Source organism: Lepisma saccharinum, chromosome 17, assembly GCF_977018435.1.
Source record: "Lepisma saccharinum chromosome 17, izLepSacc3.1, whole genome shotgun sequence".
NCBI classification, from domain to species: domain Eukaryota; kingdom Metazoa; phylum Arthropoda; class Insecta; order Zygentoma; family Lepismatidae; genus Lepisma; species Lepisma saccharinum.
This window is the reverse complement of record NC_139245.1, coordinates 30860153-30881568: the sequence shown is the minus strand read 5'-3', so window position 1 is coordinate 30881568 and position 21416 is coordinate 30860153. Positions and strand designations below refer to the sequence as shown.

General features: G+C 40.4%; 1 protein-coding gene across 2 annotated transcripts; it reads right to left on the bottom strand.

The window, feature by feature from the left end:
• Positions 1-1286: 1286 nt before the first annotated feature.
• Positions 1287-10208, bottom strand: LOC146001656 (uncharacterized). 2 transcript variants are annotated; one of them, XM_083139261.1, is made up of 2 exons: positions 9899-10208; positions 1287-4174 (listed from the first exon to the last, which is right to left on the bottom strand). In XM_083139261.1, the coding sequence occupies exon 2, from the start codon at positions 4146-4148 to the stop codon at positions 2319-2321; it is 1830 nt and encodes a 609-aa protein (XP_082995387.1). In that variant the 5' UTR covers positions 4149-4174; positions 9899-10208; the 3' UTR covers positions 1287-2318. The 2 variants fall into 2 exon arrangements, with proteins under 2 accessions (XP_082995387.1, XP_082995386.1); XM_083139260.1 differs by lacking the exon at positions 9899-10208 and adding an exon at positions 5210-5684.
• Positions 10209-21416: the final 11208 nt, after the last annotated feature.

Sequence of the window (21416 nt, the reverse complement as noted above, 5' to 3'; positions counted from 1 at the left end):
AATCACCCTGTATATGTGTGTGTGTGTGATTTCAATCTTCTCACCATTCATTCTCTTCGTCGCAATTATTCAAAGGTGTATAGAAATCCCTTGCTAAATAAAAATAGAAATACTGTTTTATTAGGTGTCTCATTATTATTAGCTTGTATTAAGTGTTATTTTTATGGATTGATTTGAGAATAAATAATTTCTCAGGAATACTTACAACTCATTATCACTTTGTATTTCCTTTATAAAATAAGCTTCTCGATCTTGATAGTCGATTATCACCAGTGCTTTCCCTTATTTCCAGCCAGTCGAGATTAGTAATCAATAAAGAGTTTCCTTGTTATTATTTACACATAACAACCAAGAAATTGAGTGTATTGCAAACTGGAAAGATTGCTGATGAGATTTTCGAAACAACCCTGTAAATATTTGTAAATAAATAATACAACAAAATAATGTAATTTGTATGTGTGGTTGAGACTGTTGAGTGTTAGCCTTACAATATATTCACTCAGTAGTTTCAGGTTCGAATCCTAGACAGGACATAGGTGTTCCACCGTGTATGTACTTCCATCCTAATTTTGCGTGTTTAACCTGAAGAGGTAGAAAAGAAACGTTAAGTATAACCAAAATAATATAAATTGTTAAAAAAAAAAAAATAGTTACTTTACTTACTATTACGAAAGCATTCGTGCACGACGACTTCTTACGTTACAATATTCCTTTGTATTGCCCAAACACTTTGTGAAACATTATCAAATAATGGATTTTGTGTGTTTGTAGAATAGGCAGTTCAGTACAAAAAGTTGTTTCTTTCAAATATCAATGATGCATTACGCACCAGCTAATGTTCGGTTTACCACAATTTGGTGTATCGTGCAGCATTTAATATTAAAACTTCTTTGTTTTGAGCTGTCAATTCTACAAACACTTATCTGATAGGTTTCACAAGGTTTATAAAGCATTAACATCCACCCCTTCCATAGAATACCATAAACAACTAGCAAAGTAATCACCATAAAAAAGAGAATTGATAACCTATTCATCAAAGATCGGAAACTTTAACTTTTCAACTCGAAAGTATTCTTCTTTGAGGAGTACATAATGGATAGTTTAGGAAACAACTTAGTGTTCAAACTGTTCCTTATGTATTTTCCAATGGAGAATGTTTTATGAGTTTTACAGATTTAACTTCCATATTTTTGGTGAATATATTTACATTCCTTTTCATAAATGTTTACATTATTGTGACTTACAGGTTGGTAAACCTAATCAAGTACTCCAAATTAAAATACAAATTATTACATTGTTAGGATTGATTTTATTTACACAATCTTTTCTTTTTTTTACATTTAGCAAATAGCTTTGTTTTGCTGTGCCATTTCGGCTTGCTGAAAATCACACTCACAGTCAAACTTGTGGTTTTATCACACATGTACACACCCACGCACACAACATTGGCATTTGCTTTTTCTTTTCGTCCAATATTCTGGAACGCACCTTTTTTACACTCATGTACATGACAGACAATAATAATTATAATAATAATAATAGGCCATTGAGATTATTATTTACAACATCCACATGAATACATATTATCAGGGCTTTATGAATCAAGTGAACACAGCCCGTCAAAATGCCACCTCACCCTCTCTCTCACACACACACACGCATACATACAGCTCACAAAATTGCCACTTCATTTTTTTAAATTCTGCATGATTTTAGACGCACTTGTAAACACACAAGGACCCAAGTCTTTGGCAACAGTATGACACTTATGTACGTTATACTTCACACAAAAATACTTGTTGTTTTTACACACTTTAAATGCATACTCAAGAAACACATAATTGCGGCACAAAGCCGTTATTATATACAGGACCTATACACATATATTATTGACTATAAGGGTACACATCTGCTTTTGTCTTTATTGTGTCATGCAGACGAACTTTGGTGGGAACTAAACACAGATCTTATCCTGCATGTCGAAATATTTGCACATCAAGCGTTCTGTTTTACAAACATATATATTCGCCTGTCTGTTGTATTTAGACTGCGCTCAGGCATTCACAGTGTTTGTTTATGACTTTTAAGATTTCGCACTGGGATTGGGAATGCACATTGACGAGATCCACCACCGAAGGAACTTGTCACGTGTCTGTAGAGACAACTTGAGTCATGAATCAAAAGTCTTTCTCTTTCGTTTATCACAGAGTGGTGTGGGAGGAATTAATGGCGGTAACCTGTTCTATGGAGCTATGACTTAATGGTGAGATCAAGTGTGGGGGTCACCGTGAGTCAGTTCAGGAAGCAGGCCACCCTGCCTATGATTGTCCTTTCTCTGCATAGTGGATGACAGAACTGTAGCGCACTGTCGACAATGGGGCTTCAGCTTCGCATTCCTCCATGTGTTTGAGGAAGCGTTTTCTCGGCGGAAGAACCAATGTTTCTCTTCCGCTGTCGGGATCAGGAGATGACGAGGGGGCGGGACTTACAGGGTTACTGCTCGGGGGCGTGAGAGGTTCAAGAGATGGCAAATGCACCTTGTTGATCAGTGGGATAGGTATGAGTGCTGGAGGTTCCAGGTAGTCAGGAGAAAATTGCATGTAGGAATTTTCAGTGTGTAATCTCTGCAGTCTCTGCATCGTGGCCAAAGGCTCTGGACACAACGAGACACTCGGTTCGGTCACGGGTAAAGACTGAGGATTGGCCGATTGGCTGTCAACAATCAGCACGGAGTCCGATTTCTGAGCCGACCCGCCTTCTGCATTTTCCTTGGCGGACTGCGAACTTGAGAACAATCTTATGGGATACGGCGACAACCTTCCATTGGGACTAGGGTCTGGCGCATTCGCAGGGACGAGAATTGCACGCTGCTGCTGCTGGGGGATGTAGGAGAGGGTTGCCTGGAATTCCTTCTGGAGATCCAAATGAGGATATAAATAATAACAAAGCTCTCTCATGTTCGGACGAAGCTGAGTCTGCATAGCTTGCTGGTGAGATGGGAGCTGCTGTTGCTGCAGGATTTGCTGTGGTGGACTCGAGTTCGCGAACTTCCCGAGTTCTTGCATAGGGGGGAATTGGTGGTGGTAGGATGCGAAGGTGGTGGGAGCGGGTGGCTCCGATTCGCATTCGCTGGCACTGTTCGACGGGGTGCGAGGGGGCTCACTGTCACTGTCACCCATCTTGTTCTCCTTGTCACTTGAGGATGCCGACGTCTCACTTTCAATCTGAGGCGGCGGCATGCGGTTGATGGAATTGTGGTCCGAATGACTCTTGATGTGAACCTCCATCGTCTTCTTGGACGTGAAGGTCTCATTGCAGATGGTGCACTTGTACACCTTCTCCCCGTAATGAGCGACTTGATGGAGCTTCAACACGTGGTTGTAGCCGAATGACTTTCCGCAGATCTCGCAAGTGTACGGCTTTTCCCCCGTATGCGTCCTCGTGTGGACCTTCAGCTGCTTTGAGCACGTAAAACCCTTCTGGCACACCTTGCAGACGTATGGCTTTTCCCCGGTATGTGTTCGCATGTGGATAACGAGCTGTCCGCTTTGGATGAAGGTCTTGCTGCATACGCTGCACTTGTGGGGACGCTCCCCCGTGTGGATGCGCATGTGACGGTGCAGTTTCCCGCTGTGCTCGAAAGCGCGTTCACAAATGTCACACTTATAAGGGCGTTCCTTGGTGTGGATCCGGCGGTGGACGCTGAGGTTCTCCTTCACGGAAAATGACTTATTGCAGTACTCGCACTGGTAGGGTTTTTCTCCCGTGTGGGTCCTGTAATGACGCGTGAGCCGTGCAGGTACGGCGAAAGTTTTCCCGCAGATATTGCACTGGTACGGGTCCTCTCCCTCCTTGCTGTGGGACCTGAGGTGGTTCTGGTAAGTGTTCTTCTGTCCAAATGTCTTCTGGCAGAAAGAACACTGGTACGCTTTCTCAGGGGTCGTCTCTGTACTGTCAGCATTGTAGGTGAACGCTGGGAGGTCAGGAATGCACACCACCTTCTTGACGGGTTCGTCTGGTCTCTCCCCGGTATTGCCCTGGTTGGGTGAAGACACGAGTGGGCCCATGGAACAATCCACCACCATGGAATCCTGCGGACTGCTGTCACCCTTCAAGGGCGACATATCCATGTCGAAGTAACCAACCATTTCTGGCAGTTTTCTCCAAAGGCTTTCTGCAACGAGACGAAAAAAGAGAAATTCCATTTAGTATTCAGAACACTGATTTCATATTTATTTTAATATTTAAATGCCACTTTTAACTCAAATAAAATAGTGTTTTTATGTCAGTGACAATGTTCTTTCTAAAATCAAGAGTTTGATTGAAACGTTTGCCCGAAATAGAGAAACGAACATATATACATAAGACACAGTATTTAAGTTCTATAAAGAAAGAGTGGGACAATAGAAACTTTTCATTAATTTTAAAAAATCGGAACAAAAAACATTATCATCCTGTCTTTTTATCTTTAGGCACAGTGACTTCAGGCAATACTACAAACAAGTCTGACACATTTTTACCTTTTATATAGGGTGCATATAAAAGCAAACAATGCAAATTCACAAACATGTAATCATGCCCATACTAATTAAATAGTACATAATAGTCTGAGCAATAAAATTAGGGACAGTGTACAGACAGAAATGACAATGACATGTTAGAGCAAGTTTTAGTGTCTTTTCTAGTACTGTAATTAAGCAAATTGCACAGCTGTATTTCGTTTACAGGTTCGTAAAAGCACGTTTATAAACTAACTCACACTAACTAACTAACCTCACACTAGTAATCGAGTGTGAGGTTACACTTATTACTGCTGAAGCGAATATAAAGTGTAAACAACACTCAGTTCGCAGACAAGATTTAACAATGGGTAAGATTGGGATTCTCACTGCCTTTCACACTGAAAAGGGTGATTGAAGTATTGTGATGTTTTCTTCCATTGTATTCACTAAACTCCAGCATCAAAATGAATAACATTTGTATTACTAATCTATTCCACACTCCAGGTATAAATTTCGGTAATTTTCGTAAAGGTCACTCAAATCATTTTTAGAAAAATAACTATCTTCGATGATTCGCATTTTCCAAAACTATGGGAACCCAAAGTTGAGTGTAGAACTTATTCACGTCAACATAGCGACACGATTTTCTGAAAATGGTTTTAATTCAAATTCACATATTTTGACGAAGAGTAGTGGAGTGTCCTTACCATTTACTACACTGTTAGTTTTTCTTGTCATCCAAGCGGCTTTCAAAAGCTCGCTTTGAGCACGGTTCCATATTCCAGCCATCTCAAAATAATGTCACATCACACGATCATTTTTTCCCAAAGATCAATGTTAAAGAGTGATATTTGTACGTACAATCACACTTTTTATGCTTTTTTCCTCCAACTGGGCAACAAGTTGCAACAGTAGTTAAGTTCGCACTCCCGAATAAACAAAACTTTTTTTCTCAAAGTCTTCTCTCCAAAAAGTAACTTCCACTCATGACCGAGGTCCGTCAGTGAATGCCGGCATTGGAACCACGTTCCATGCCTATCAACTCTTGCTGGTGTGTGTACGCTACCAATTGGATGCCACGCCTACCACGGGGAACTATCTCGTGCCAACTACACACAGAGATCCAAGTGGATGGGCCATTAACATTACACCCTTCTCCCCTCCCTCGGCCCTTCGATTCGAACTCTGTTAGGGCGCGTGGCTCTATAGTTTTAAACCACTCGGTGACGAGGACACATCACACAACCCATGCGCAGATCCAAAAACTAGCCGTTATTTTCATGCCCGCGTTATGTTTTTAGCGTGGGCCAACTTTACCAGGTTCCGAACATACCCGAGGATCCCCGAACATTGACTGTTTCCCCCCGCTCCCCTCCTCCTCTGGTTCTCCACGTGCACCGGTGGGTGGGGGAACCCCCACCACCTCCTTCCCTTCCCGGAACCGTTGTGAAAGGTCAGTTCTACTGCCTCTGCCACTGTCGACCGATGATGGCCTTGCGTCTAGAACTTGAACGAGATGCGGTATAGCTTGGGCAGCGAGTACTGAATCATGCTCGTCGCGATAGGACCGGTATGAAAAATGACTTTTTGGCCCCAGAGAAGTTACAGGAAAGTAAAATGAATACAGCTGAACATGTACCAAGATGGTTCTTGTACACTCGTTCAGTATGTTACACAGTCCTTCACGTTTCACCGGATTGAACGTCAGATTTATATTTTCCTACACAAAACTTGAAACAAATAAAAGTTCACGATTGACTTAGAGGATTTTTTTCGGAGGGGCGGGAATTCTAAAAGAGAATATCACGTAACTGCTTTCTAGGCAGAGGCGGGATAAAACATTTTGCAATTCCGTTTTAACATTCGTTTCAAAAGTTGTTAAAAGGGCAAAAATGGTAATCGGCGGTCATTTTAAGGGGATTTAAGGGGAGTTTTCATGTATCATTTTGGTTTTTGTAGCGTTCTTTTGAAATATTTATATTTCTCAAAATTTCTACAGCTCCACCTACGTACACCACTGACTTAGAACATTGTCGCCTGAGCTTTTACAGAATAAAAGGGGGAAGAACCACAATTCGATTTTGAGTTTTCAAATGTTACATACTTGAGCGACAAAATTATACACAATGAAAATAAAGCACCTACAAAACCCGTGAGTTACCAGAGCAGATGGACAGAGAAAACAAGGAGCGCACCGATATGGAGTTATTAATTGTACTGCCTCTTAAACAGGGATTCTTTGATCAATTCCCAGTAGGGCCCCATTCCAATAGTTAGGATACCACTTTAAATAATGCCGAGTAAATATTAGTGTCGATTTCATCGAGCAATTGCTGCAATAGGGAAAATATGCTGTCTTAATTTTACAAGGAAGAGAAATATACACAGTCAGGACATGGGCAAGGTAGCAAGAAGCTCATCTTGATGTACTACACTGGCCATCCCTATTGTGCTTGTAAGTACAGGACAGCGAGATAATTTACCGTAAACTTTACTCAGAATGCTACATTCAACACACGAACGGAAACAACTGTAAACTTACACAAAAATGTACCATTCTGCTCGAAATGCATAGCAGTGTCACATACGTTGTTATTTGCAACAGGACCATCACGTAATGGCAAGTGTAAGCTTATGATAATCTCTGAACTCATACAGGACGCTATCTGGTACACTTTACTTGCAAGTCTTGTTTTTTAAATTTTTTTTATTGTTATAATTCCAGGCAGAGGGAATGAAACAGATTAACTGAGCCACCCATGCCTGTTGTGCGATTATCTGGAATGTAATAAGTATTTTCAATTTTTTCTTAGTAGGATGACGCAGCCAGCAAGAGCTCTGTTGTCACGAAAAGGTGATTAGGTAAAGGGAGCCGCTTTGCTGAGGAAGGACTGGGGAAAGGAATATTTTTTTCTCGCCTTTTGTAAATTGATTGTCTTAACGCGATTACTGTAATGGAAGACATTACTCGTAAGATCTGTGGGAAGATTTATAATGTTCAGGGAACATGTAACCTCTCCCCTCAGAGCTTGTGAGAACTTGTTCTTTTTATAGCATGGTTGAGTACGAAACGAAAAAGTGAGAAGCAAACGGAAACTTGCTTGTAATCAAGAGATTCTCGCCGGTTGTTGTATGAAACACAAAATATAATGAAATGGATTGCCTATTAACCCTCTGCTAAACAACTGACTAGGTTTGTACAACCCTGTAAACATTGTTATAATTACAATTTCAGTGCATGTGCAAATTTCCTATAGCTCCATCCTATATTTACCGCGATGGGTTCAGATTTGACATGTAATTCCTATCTTATCGTACGCTCTTACTGTATCTCTACCATTCTGAGAAACCAAGCAAGATTATTTTGCCGTAATTACACGTTGTGACATTTTGCTGCACCCACGTTCCGACGCCAAGTGTTGTCACTAGTATGAACAACAACGAAAGCTACAGCAGGAGAACTAACAAAAGAGGCCGCAATCGATTCTCACTGACGGCCTCGAACAGAAAAACAAGTCGTGTCATGAGTTGTTATTTTTACCATTGATCATTCCACATTTTCCAACTTTACGGAGACTTTCGTGGCTATTGCTTCACAGAAAGACTACACTGTTTCACATAGGAGAGGTGTTCTTAATAAGGAGAATCATGAGTCATAATTTGGGGTGGGGGGCTGTTATGTATTTAATGAAGCTTGGAATGAATGACAAACAAGGAAGCGACCACAATTAGGTGCGCTAGCAATAAAATAACTTGTAGGAAGTGGATTATCAAACTTAATAACTTCTCGAGCTTTTATTTGTAGGAAAGGTGGTGGTTTTGAACTGTTGGACATTTGTGAACATTTTCTAAAAGTTTTCAATGTCAGGCTTCAATAAGCGTCTTTATTATTTAATTTTATTACATTAAAAAAATGAAACCTGCTCCCCTCCTATTTTCTCACAGCACCCCCGCCCCCTATTTTAACACAATACGTTGTAGATTCTGGATCCCATAAGCAGAGAGAGAGAGAGCGCTACCCCGGCTCGTGACGATTCAACGGGGAAGCCTGGCTGCATGGAGGCGTCGGACAAGGGAATCTGCAAGATGGCCTTCAAACGGTCGCGTTCGAGCATGCGGCAAGAAGAAACCACTGCCTATCGCCGCCACGTGGAGTACGAATAGTTTTTATAGCAATCGCCCGACCTCGTGCAACTGGCCCCGCGGTAGGGATCACAATTACGTCATCGGAGGAACAGCGCGTGGGCAAAGGCCGCTGATTCCTATGCTTTATCTCGAAAATCGAAGCGCAAGAAACGATTTCTGATGCCCTACCTTAATAAGAAAACAAGAGTGCACGCATATATATATATTCTTGGTGAACATCGCGGCTGTTCCCTTAAGTTATTAAAATGACAAAACGGCGAATGTAAATAATAAAGGAAAATAACTAAAAGTTCATTCTTCCGGGCTGTCATCTAGCGCTGTCAGCTTGAGGAAGCATGTTGCTGTCCACAACACGGCACAATTTTTTGTAATTAAAACAATTACACACGCATTGTGTGTGCCTGTAATAGGAAGGATACAGGTATTTCTTATCTACCGCGTGCTTATTTATGTATATATTCCATATTTCCTGTTACATTCAGAATTTACAGGTGTATTGACGGCTAAAATATAAAGGAATGAAAGATCGTGGAAGGCACAGAAATAAGATTAGCAACTTAATGTAAAGGTTAATTCAGGGATGTGGCATATACCTACCTCCCTACACTATAGTGCTGTCATTAACATCTGTGCAGTCCGAAGAGATGCAGTATCGAAGAGACAGTATATAAATAGAAAACGGATATTTGACGGAATTCTCCATATTTTCTAACCCCCTCTTAAGTAGACAGTAGAAAATAAGCAAAACTAAAAATGGTTCGCCACTATTCAATAAACAAACTAATATTGGTACTCAATTGTTCCCAAAGATGGTCAAGAGGCAATAAACCATTCACTTCTTCCGGGCCAAAACTACTTTCTAATGCCTGACCTTACCAACAATGTACAAATCTGTTTGCGTTAAGAGAAACCGAGATGAAATACTGATGGATTCAGTTATAACTGATATATCAAGAATTATTTTGGGGGTACCAAGGGAGACTATAGTTCTTACCTCCCCTTTCTTCTCTTTAGGAGGGGGTGGGTATGCAATTCGCAAAGCACGATATTCGGCGTGTGCCAATTGACATTAGTAATTCTTTTATCGTGTAATGAAACAAACGGCCTGAATAATAGAACGTACATCAATGAACGGGCTGATTCAAGGCGGCACATGAATGCAAATTAAAAATAAATTGGACTCGTACAATACATTCAACACACAATGTCAGCATGCATGCATTAGAATAATTAAATTATGTATTACTCACCAGAATAAATTCAACAACACTCCTGTCTAGTGGGAACAATCACTGATTGTTGACATCACAATTACAAAATGTCCTTTCGGAAAATTGGATTAATTTTTGCACAAAACACCGCAGTTTACATATATATATTTTTACATTTGTCGCACACAACTTAAATTTCTTCAAGAGTCCTCACTTGATATCCTCTTGCCAAAAAGAGTCCTACAACACACTTCCCTTTTGCACCTTGGATCAAATCCTTGATAACGATAATTCGCAATCACCAAAAAAGTCGACCGCCCAAGCAGCTGGGACAATCGGGTCTGTTTACTTCAACCGTGCCGGATCAGACGAATTTGCAACGAGCGAAGCCGAAGCTTTCCGAAGACCCCCGATAACATCCATGCCGCAACGAACCGAACCAGCTCAAGCGCCCGTCCATCGTCATCAGCAGTGTTTCTAACTAGCGTAGCGAGTTTCCAGATGAGGAAAAACGCTCACCATTTCCTTATCGCATCACTCCGATCCCAGAATTAAAAAAAAAATTAAAAAAATGTTGCTCCTATTTTGAAAGCTTGTATTGAATGGGTGTAATGGTTACCAATGGAATCGTAACATAATGTTAAGAGCAATACTGTAGTGTGATGCTGGATTCTTTCGAAGGAATTTTGATCTTCACGGGAACTTATAAAGAAGTATTTGAAAAATATTTATGACTTCAGCCTCCTTATTGAGCATAATAGTACTCGGCTGATTTTTAAATAAAAATAATACCAGATCAATGTCAAAAATTCAAGGGCACGGTGATTGCATTCACACCGTCCCAAAATTTTCTCCATAAAATTTTCCACAAGGGTCCAATTTATGATTATTTTAGTGATAAATTCGCATTTAAACCCCCTTATAAATCAATTTTCCCCAGCCACATTTTAAATGTCAGCTTAAGTACGTGCACGAGCGCGCTCTATTATTGCGTGATTTTCAGTCGGCGAGGACGTCTAGATCAGTCTCAAGGTTGCGAGCAGGCAACACTGCTCGTAGCATTGCATGAACGACCTACAATTTGGCTGGTAACGCGTTTAGAAGCAGCACGTGGAGGCGACTGACTGTGGTTTCTCTCTAGAAGGCAGCGCGTGTAAGGGACAAGTGCACCACAGCTACGCGTGGAGCAGATCAGGCAGCGGAATCGGAGGAAGATGCAAAGACGGAAGAAGGAACAACGTAAGCACGCACACACTCTGCTCTCTCTCCCCGAAATAAAGTATGCAATGTTTTATTTAGTTGTCTCAAGGTTATGCTCCGTCGCGTATACTTTTTTTTTGTCCGGGTGGGCGAGACAGGGGGCGCTATAAACATAGCACGGCATGATACGATGGACCATCACGGGATTTGAACCTGTAACCTCCTGAATGCTAGTTTACTTCATGACAACGGCACTTGCGATACTGCCCGTAAAATTTAAACAATTTCACGACCGCGGTAGGCCGAAAAGATTTTCGGAAAATTATTATTTTCTCTTTCCTCAATGTTACTCTGAGACCCATTCAGCCTCAAGTAAACCCAAACTTGTGTGGAATGAAGACAGTTGGAGGATAATTTGCCATCGTACTACTGAGGCGGAGTAGTTACCACAAAGAGCACCAACGACGGCAGGGATTCTTGGTTCTAGATCCGGCAAGGGTGATTTTTATGAGTGTCTCTTCATCAATTTCATCATATCATCATTCATCCTCATCACGGCTATTAGTAAAAAGTAGCGGATAAATGTGGTAAAATAAATCAAATCAATCATGAAAGACAGTAGACTTATTGTTTGGTTGGTTGATTTGGTGTTTTAAGTCCACTTTATGCATAGTAAGGTTAATCGGGACTGGACCTACAGTTTAAAGTGGGATCCGAAGTGCCCCCCAATGGGTATCGCACCCGGGACCCCTTGATTACAAGGCGAAGCACATGTAGACTTATTGGTTTACATTGAAATTAATGGGTGCGTCAGCACTTAGGCTATATGTGCACCCTCATGGCTGGTTATAATTGCTCTCCGTTCATGGATCTGAGTTTATTATTATTATTATTATTTTAAAGAAAATCTGAGACAAACTGGAAAATTCCCACCAACTTTCAACGGGTACACTATTGTCATTCAATGATTTTTTTCTTATTATTTTTCAGTGATTTGAAGTACAAGTCCGGATCACATTGGATTTGACGACGAAATATGCTACCATCTACAACCTTTGCTCAAACAACCCCTGATAATTGCTCTTTAAAAATGACTCGTTTTTGTAAATTTCGAACTATTTCATGTTTTGTGTGCGTTGATTTTGTTATAAAAAGGGGCATCCCCGATAGTGTAGTGGTATCGTCGCTGCCTTGTAATCAAGGGGTCCCGGGTTCGATACCCGCTAGAGGCACTTAGTGGTTCGGATACCATTTTAAACTGTAGGTCCAGTCCTGATTAGCCTTACTGTTACTGTGCATAAAGTGGACTTTAAAACACCAACTATTAACAAACGAAACAATGTTTAATTGAATTGTGTAGAAGTATTTTTTGATAAATCATAAAATGTTTGTAAAAATATGGAAAGAATAATTCTTCAATTCAAATTTTCCATTTCATCCAAGGACAAGATGGTTAGAATAAAATCATGCACGAGGAAGAAAAGATAAGGGAAAGACTAAAAATTGAAAGACATTAAAAAGTGAGAATGTGAGCAGGAAACAAGGACAGAAAAAGAAGAAAGGTGAAACTACAGGAAGGATTAAGAAGGAAAGTGTAAGTTAAACAGCAAGAAATACTCATAGGGAAGGTGTAAAATAGGGAAAAAAGAGAGGGGGAGAAAGGGAAGAGCCGAAGTAAGCAAGAATTAACAAGACGGAAATCTAAAAGAGAAACAGCAAGTGAGTGGAAAGAAAGATTTATGCAGGCATAGGCTGAATAAGAAAAAGAAACCATAGAGGCAACAAAAGTAGTGGAATAAAGATAGTGGAAGGAAATTTTACGATGAAAGAAAACACAACTGGGGGAAGAGAGATCCAGACACAAATCTGCAAGACTTGAAGAAATTACCGTCGTCGCCTTGTAATCAGGTGGTCCCAGGTTCGATACCCGGTGGAGGCACACAGTGGTTCGGATCCCACTTTAAACTGTAGCTCCAGTCCCGATTAGCCTTACTGTGCATAAAGTGGACTTAAAACAACAAATCAATCAATTCAAGAAATTACCTGTACTATATTCATGTGTCAATGAAGTTTTTTAACCAGTAGATTCGATTGGTTGCATGTTTGCACTTGCACAGGTCGGAGGTAATAAGAACGAATTGGGTGAATATTGTTTACATCCGTAGTGACTTTCTCGAAGCGTTAATCGGAGTTAAGGTAACCACGACATGTTTCTTTCCTTGCAGTACGTGCAAATCACAACAGCAAGCAAATGAAAATTGACACCGTGTGCCACGACTTGTCAAGACACTGAACTTCTAGTTATTACGTTAAATTAAAACGTGTCGAAGGTTCTGGGTTCGCGTCTCGGTTAGTCAGAGCATGACTTCCACTGTCGTGTCTTGTCAGCCAAGTTAATCCTCACCGCTGCTATGGATCTAAAGATGGAGGAAAGCTACGCTCTAGAGAATATGCAAATGAGTTGTCACCAAGAGTGGTGTGACGTCAAATGGTGTAGTAGGACACCAAAAGTGGTGTTGTTACCACCACTTTTAGTGGCAAGTCAGTTGCATATTTTTACAGTGTAAGTGAAGAACAATCAAAACACAAATCGAAATATCATCGGCTAAAATGTGCCTCTTTACGAACACTTATGGAGAAGGAAGCTCATTGATTGATTGATTTAGCGTTTTAAGTACACTTTATTCACAATAAGGCTAATCGGGACTGGACCTACAGTTTAAAGTGGGATCGGAACCACTTTGTGCCTCCACCGAGTATTGAACTCGGGATCCCTTGATTGCAAGGCGACGACACTACAACTGAACCATCGGGGAGGCCTTCATAAATAATGATGTCCTATAACGTGGGCGTCGCCAGAACTTTTTGAAAGGGGGGTCAGGCCATTGATATAGTTCGAATGGTAGAAATGATAATAATAATGGTTGTGAATGTTATTATACAAAACTTACTCTTATAAACTAATAAAAATATTCCTAATTATTAGTACAGTTTAGTAATTGTATATTTTTGGGGAGACGTCATCCACCAAGGTATAACTGTTTTGTTTTACATTATTATTTCATTTAATGCAATTAGTGTACTGAAATGTATAGTTCATGTATTTTGTTATTAACTTTTACTCACCTTGTTCAACAAAAAAATTTAAAAGTTGGGTGAGAAATTTTAATCATAACATTTATCCCTAATTTTTGGATTTGTGAAAATTGTGGAACCATTTATTCTTTGAATCAATGATAGAATGTGAAAACAAAACGTAGTCCCAGTGTTTTACACTCAGATTTTTAATGCTCTAACACAGTTTCTACTTTCATTTGTTATTTAGCGTTGCTTTCTTCCACTTTTGGCTAATCAAGACTACGAGGAGGATGAGTAATAATATGATGAAGGGACACTAAACTCACATAGAACACCAGGCCACCGGGATTCGAACCTGAGCACCCTGACGTTAAAGCGCGTTATGCTAACCACTCCACCAGAGATTATTTGGTTAATCTGTTTCAATAAACAAACTGACTGAGAACTTTATTCCTGTTATTAACAATAAAAATAACAATATTTCTGCTTATTTTTGTAACTTGAAATGAATGGTGCCAATTTCCACAGGTTCTATGGCCGTAGACATATCCCCAAGGTTAAGAGTGGGCTGGAACTACCGAGCGTATAGACGTACCCGTTAACCTTAGCAGTGTTGTGTACTTAAAACAGCGATCTTATACGCGTAATGAGCTTTGAACAAGTCTGATGTGAATATCGTGTGAATGGTTCCCAGGCAGGCTTGTAATAATCGAAACGAGACGGACACTTTCGATGCATTCGAGACTTTTGCATGATAATTTAAAAAATCTATCGAAACTAAAAAATACTATAGAGCTACTATGCGATTTCCTCAGACATACCAAGCTTATATCTTATTTATGGATAAGTCATATAGTATTTTGTTCATAGTAATCACAAAGTCAGTCTATTGGTACAGCTTGACCAAGATAAGAATACCCCATGGCGCTGTAGTCGAATTTTCAACCGTAAACGAGCGTGGGCGATTCAATCAGTCGCTTGCATTGTTCCCGTGTTCCTGCGTTGCCAAATTGTGCATCAATGTCAAAAAGCACCTAGATTGATTTGGTTTATTTTACTTCGATTTTTCTGCCACTTTTGGCTAATCGCGAAGATCCGGATGGGTGATGATATGATGAAATTGATGAAGGGACACTCACAAAGAACACCCATGCCCAGGCCAGGATTCGAACACAGAACTCCTGGCGTCTCAGTGTACTGTGCTAACCATTCCACCACGGAGATCAGCGAAAGGCACTTCAAAGGGGAAACACTATACCCTATGTGTTTCCAAGTACTTTAAAACACGTACATAATCAAATTATGTTCTAGGCCTCCCCGATGGTGTAGTGGTAGCGTCGTCCCAGGTTCGATACCCAGTGGAGGCACATAGTGGTTCGGATCCCACTTTAAACTGTAGGTCCAGTCCCAATTAGCCTTACTGTGCATAAAGTGGGCATAAAACACCAAACCAATCAATCAAATTCTGTTCTAACCTCAAAAATAGAAACATTTTTCATTAGCCATGATTTAGCAGTTACTGTAGAAGATACCCTCCTACCCACCCCAATCCCGATTGACTGCCGCAGGTATTACGTACTTATCGAACGCTTTTTTATGTTTATTGAAGGAGCAGCAATACATGGTCACTTCATTCATGCAATATTGGCGTTCCTTTTTGTTTCATTATTAATTTAGGTCGCCTAAGTTAGAGTTCGGAGGCCGTAAGTGGGTCATTGATGATGGTGAAGTTGATACATCGGATAACCCATGCACGTGTATTGATCTCGGAACGCCATGTTTCACTGCACGCTACTCTATAAATGCGCCGCCTCGGTGAGCGAATGCGTTGGGTGAACGGCTCACGATCTCGGCACGGAAGGTCCTAGGTTCAAGTGCTGGCCTGTGCATGGGCGTTTCCCTGTGACTGCCCCTTCATCAATTCCATCCAATCATTGTCGCGCTTATCCTAAAAAAGGCAAAGAAACAACGTAAAGTAAGAAACAATCCAAAGCCTACTCTCGTTTCTAACTCACAGCATTAGATTTCTGTCGCTATAATCCCAGGATTGCCGGATTTGAGTCCCAGCCTGGGCATGGGTGTTCTTTATGAGTGTCTATTCATCAACTTCATCTTATCATCACACATCTTCATCTTCGCGATTATCCAAAAGTGGAAGAAAAGCGAAGTAAAACAAACCAAATCAATCACTCAATTAGATTTCTGTAACCTGGAACACGACTAACCAGCAATATAAGTCAATTTCTTTCTTCTGTCAGATCAGGATGAGAACTCCTGCCATTGTTCTGTTATTTTTTAAGTGCATTTTGTGCATGTGTAACCCCACACAGGGGAAATCGGAGGAGGGGGAGGTTGAGATCACTTGACCCACTACTCCCTTGGACAAAGGCAAAACAACATCATTCTAGCCTTTTATTCCTTCTACAATCTAAGATTTGGTTTCTCACTTTTCTTCTCACTTATATTTACCTATTTTACCTCTCTTATTAACTATCTTTTCCCCCCTTCGCTCCTTTCCCTCCCTCGCTCCTTCCTTCTTTAGCAACCACAGAAAAAATGATTCTTTCACGGTTCAATAAATTAGACAGTGTACTAAAACTGCTTTTATATTTGATATTGTACTCTATTTGTAATGTTGTTTCATTAATAGATTCCGTGCCGATCGAACCACAGCGTGTCCCAAAGTCTCCATACAGGGGATTTTTTTTTTTGCAAGTGAGGCGCAAAAATGCCACTGACTCACGTCGAACGCATCCACCTTGCGCCTGGCTCTCGAAGGTCGCCACATCGAGCACATTACGTGACATTTCAATTCTAAAGTGACATTCCCTATGTATGGGGACTTTTGGGACATCCTGTACGTCTGTCCTGGGTCTTTTAATTTATATTAATCTCAATTTCCGGTTAAGGGAAGATATTTCGGTTTTAGTGAAGTTCCGGTATAGTGAACCAATGATGTCAATCCGTAGGGGTTCGTTATATACGGAGTTGACTGTATATTTATACACGAAAAAGTCCTGGGCCGTAATGTTCGTGTTTCTTGTAGTGAATATGGATGTAGAAATATACGTTATTTAATTATCTGAATAATTCTAGGTCCTAAATTGTGCAGAAATAGATACTATATCAGTATTTCCTTTTTAGAAGCACGGTTGTCTCTTAGATAAGGAAGATAGACAAGACTGGTTGATAAAGAGAACATTTGTAAGCAAGTTATGAGATAAACAGAAATGTATTTCTTTTCTACGATAAGATCATGTTCCATGACCTCTCCTTACGTGATAAGCTGGAGAAAGAAGCGCGTGTATTGAGATAATGCGGTTAGGATTTGTGTAAGCATTTGGAAGGTCGTGGTTTTAAAATCTCGATGTCAGCTCGGGAGCTAATGTCACTGTCATGTGCTCAAAACAAATGCCAAGGTCGTTTCAATTTTTTTTTCTTCATTCATGGCATCTGTTATTCTATTATGTTCGCCGATGTGATCAAAAACGAGACGAGACGAGACTTAGCAGTCCACATCTCAATTTGCAAATACCTGTGTTGTTCTTGTCTCGGTCTCGTCTCGAGGTAATTAAGAACGTAAGAAACAATTTTATCCTAAATGTATGCAACCACGTCGAACAGGCTCACAACTGCCACTAATGGGTTGACATTGTATTTACTATTCGCTAAAAACCTGACGTATACACCGAGCGCGTATAACTCGGTTGTAGGTTAGGGGGATTTCAGACCGAAACGACAAGCAATAGGCGACAATCGACACCTTGGGTTCGCACCGGAGCGACACGGGCCCCTTCAGCCTATAAGCGAGCATTGGCCGCGCATGTGCGAACAACAGACCGAAGCAACACGATATTAACCATTGATAAAACAGTCGTGTCGCTTCGATTCGAAAATTTGCATTGCTTACTGAGTGTTCTCTTCACCTGTCGCTTATAGTTTTTCGCGAACAAAACACTGAGAATCACTGTGACTGATTTGAATTTCCAGAACACACATCGCACTATTTACTATATTAATGAACTCTGCAATTAGGTATGTACCTGTTGAGTTCAATAAATAAATATTCAGGTATCGTCTAAGTATATCTTATAGTGTTCATTCTACGACTGACTTCAATGAAAGTTGTGAACGTGAGAAGGCACACGCTTCTGTCGCGAAAGCAAGTACGACTGTTGGAACTTCAAAGTCGTTCGGCTCGAAGCCTGAACAGGTATGGATGTATTGCTGTGCTTCCTCATCACCATTTTATCAATTCATCATTCATCCTCATCATCGTGATTAAACTATGTAGAAAAGCGACGTACAATGACCAGTGGCGTGCCCAACGTATACTTTTTCTTCGTAGTCAGCCCTCATTTTGTCATATTTTCCTACCTTTGACGTTTTTTTTAGGAATACTGGGCCAAAGGGGGGAGGGGTTATAATCCCCAGCAACCCCTCTTGGGCACGCCACTGGCAATGACCATAATAGTCTTGAGTTATGTTTTAAGTCCACTTTATGCACAGATAGGCTAATCGGGACCTGAATTCTGAACTACTATGTGCCTTTAACGGGTATTGAACCTGGGATCCTTTGATGGCCATAATAGAAATATTAACTCCAACGTGACGAAACTATTGCGTGTTCATTGCATTTGTGGCTTACCTTGAAACATGCGATTCTCACGGTGCTGAAGCAAGTCTTGGCTATTATGGTGATACGCGCATTTTCTCGTAATCCTCCTAGGAGCAGCAATCCATTGCCTACAGCAAGGTTAAATACGGGAAAGACTTGAGCCGATGATGAAGCAACATTATTCCAAGCAACCACGGTTGCAGCGAAAGTTATTGCCTTTTGCAAGCTCCCCAAGTGCATGCGTGTCTTGTGCTCATTATTATTCAAGAAACAAACAGTCCCAAACGCAAGCTAAAGAATCCGTAAGGACAATGTTTCTGCTATTATTCCTCAACATCTTCAGTCAATACCTGTCCTCCTTAGCGAAAAAAAAGTTGAAACATGCAAATACGATTCAAGATGCATCAAGAACATGTCGCATACATGTTGACCTTGCCAAAGAAGGAATTCCCCTTTCTAATTATGCTTTGGAAAAAAAGAAGTCGCATTCCGGAAAAAAGTTCAACCGATTTGTAAATCAATTGTAGCTTAAGGTGACGAACAAGTTTTTTCACGAGCAAGAAACGTTGAGAGTCACTGTGCCTGATTTGAAATTCCACAACACCCACGGCAGATAAATTCATCTGCCCTGTATTGAAAAATCCTAAAATACGATTAATGTATATTATGAAGGTCGTCTCGAGAGATTTTATCCGATGGTGTTACAATTAGATGTCAGTATAATTTCTGCTGTCAAGCTTTAAGTTTGTGACAACATTTTACCGTCAAAATATCAACTAAATTCCATTGTTGCCTGTAAAAATCGCAGATATGTCATGAGCCAGAATAGTACATAAATAGCACTGTAAATGAAAGCTGAAGTTATTATAAGTTATAAATTTATGATAGTTTACTGTAAATAATAGCTACAGAGATTCACATGAGCTGACAAAATTTATTTTGAAACATGATAATTATTTATAGGTTCATGGTAAGTTTCTTTAGAATTACGGACTTAATGTGCTTCCAATTGCAATATCATAGAAAATGTTACAGCACATGGTTTATGCAACTTAGAGGAATAATCCGAAACTGATAATAAGAACCAAAGTATATATTAAAGTTTGCTTCATGTGCTAAAAGGATTCGTTAATAACGGAAAATTTTAGAATATGAAATCCTTTTAGTCATATCGTATCCAGTGTGATATATTGACTCTTGTGATGTTCGTAACAACGCGTCAAGGATAGAATTACCCTACACACTGCGTGTATGTAATTTTTAGTAAATGTTTTCGAACGCCACGTATAAATTGAGAACCATTTTTCGATGAGAAAGCTAAAACACACACACACTCACACACACACAGAGTGAGAGAGAGAGAGAGAGAGAGAGAGAGAGAGAGAGAGAGAGGAAGGGGAGCGAGAGAGGTAGAGGTCTAGATAGTAGCGATGGGACTCGACGAGCTGACCACGTGTCGCCCAAAAAAATCAGCTTACCGTTAAAGAGGCCGTAGCTCTCATGGAGTCACACATGTGTATATGTATGTAGTGTATGTATGTATATACGAATATAAAATTATTGTTCAAACACTCCCTATTCATAAGCAACTTAGAACTGCTCATCATCACATCAAACCCTGTCCTGTACTTCCCTCAAAGTACACTTTAATGATATAAACATACTTTCTTTTCTCAACACACACACATACTATATTTAGATAATCATGCATCATTGACCTTGCTGAAATCAGCCCATTATAAGTTTTTATGAATGTGATCCACGTGCAGAAATCGAAATTTCCCACTGTACACCTTGACAGGGTAAGATGCAGGCGTGACTCACGACTCTGGCGCTTCGGTTCAACGTTTATTTTCATTAAACATGGAACAGAAACCATGCAAGATGAAGCAATTAATTGTTAGGCGAAGCAAATATTCGTGACCTTGAGGAAATAGCTTTGTATACTCATCTTTCCAAGTTATGGAAAGTGTTGCGCATGTGTTACTTGGGCGGTGACTGGATTGATTCTGACGCATCTTGGAAATACGAAGGTCCGGAATTCTATTCCGTGAGAGTTCGGTGAATTGTGATGCACGTCAAAATTCTTGCATTTTATTGCGTTCAAGTTTCAGCTAAAAGAGGACATAATCCTTAGGAAAATATTTGAACATAAAATGGATGAGAACACAGGTGAGTGGAGAAGATCACATAATGTAGAACTACACAATTTGCATTCCTGTCCAGATATTATTAGAATAAGTAAATCAAGAAGACTGAGGTGGGTAGGTCACGTGGCCCAAATGGGGGAGGAAAGAAGAGTTTACAGGATTCTTGGTGAGAAACCTGATGGTAAGAGACCTGTAGGAAAGCCAAGACAAAGATGGAGGGATAACGTTTGACCTAAAGGAAATCGGCAGGGATGGAAGAGATTGGATTGATCTTGCCCAGGATAGGGACAGATGGAAGGCTTGTGTTGCTGCAGCCATAAACCCTCGGGTTTAAGAAGGCTAGATAGTTAGTTAGTTAGTCAAGTTTCAGCTGGACCTCTGTCCTATTTTAGCAGCAATATTTTAAAGAATAGCTCTCGTTTCTAACAACCACTGTAATATTGTTTGAGAGGAAGATGATAGAACAGTGCCAAAAGTTTGGCGCTACCCTCTTTTGTGCGAGTGACTCTTG

Excerpts from the sequence above, each read along its gene's own strand:
- LOC146001656 (XM_083139260.1), bottom strand. The coding sequence starts at position 5,291 with ATGGCTGGAATATGGAACCGTGCTCAAAGCGAGCTTTTGAAAGCCGCT. Across the intron at positions 4,175-5,209 it reads AACTAACAGTGTAGTAAATG|AAAGCCTTTGGAGAAAACTG; the intron begins GTAAGGACACTC and ends GTCTCGTTGCAG.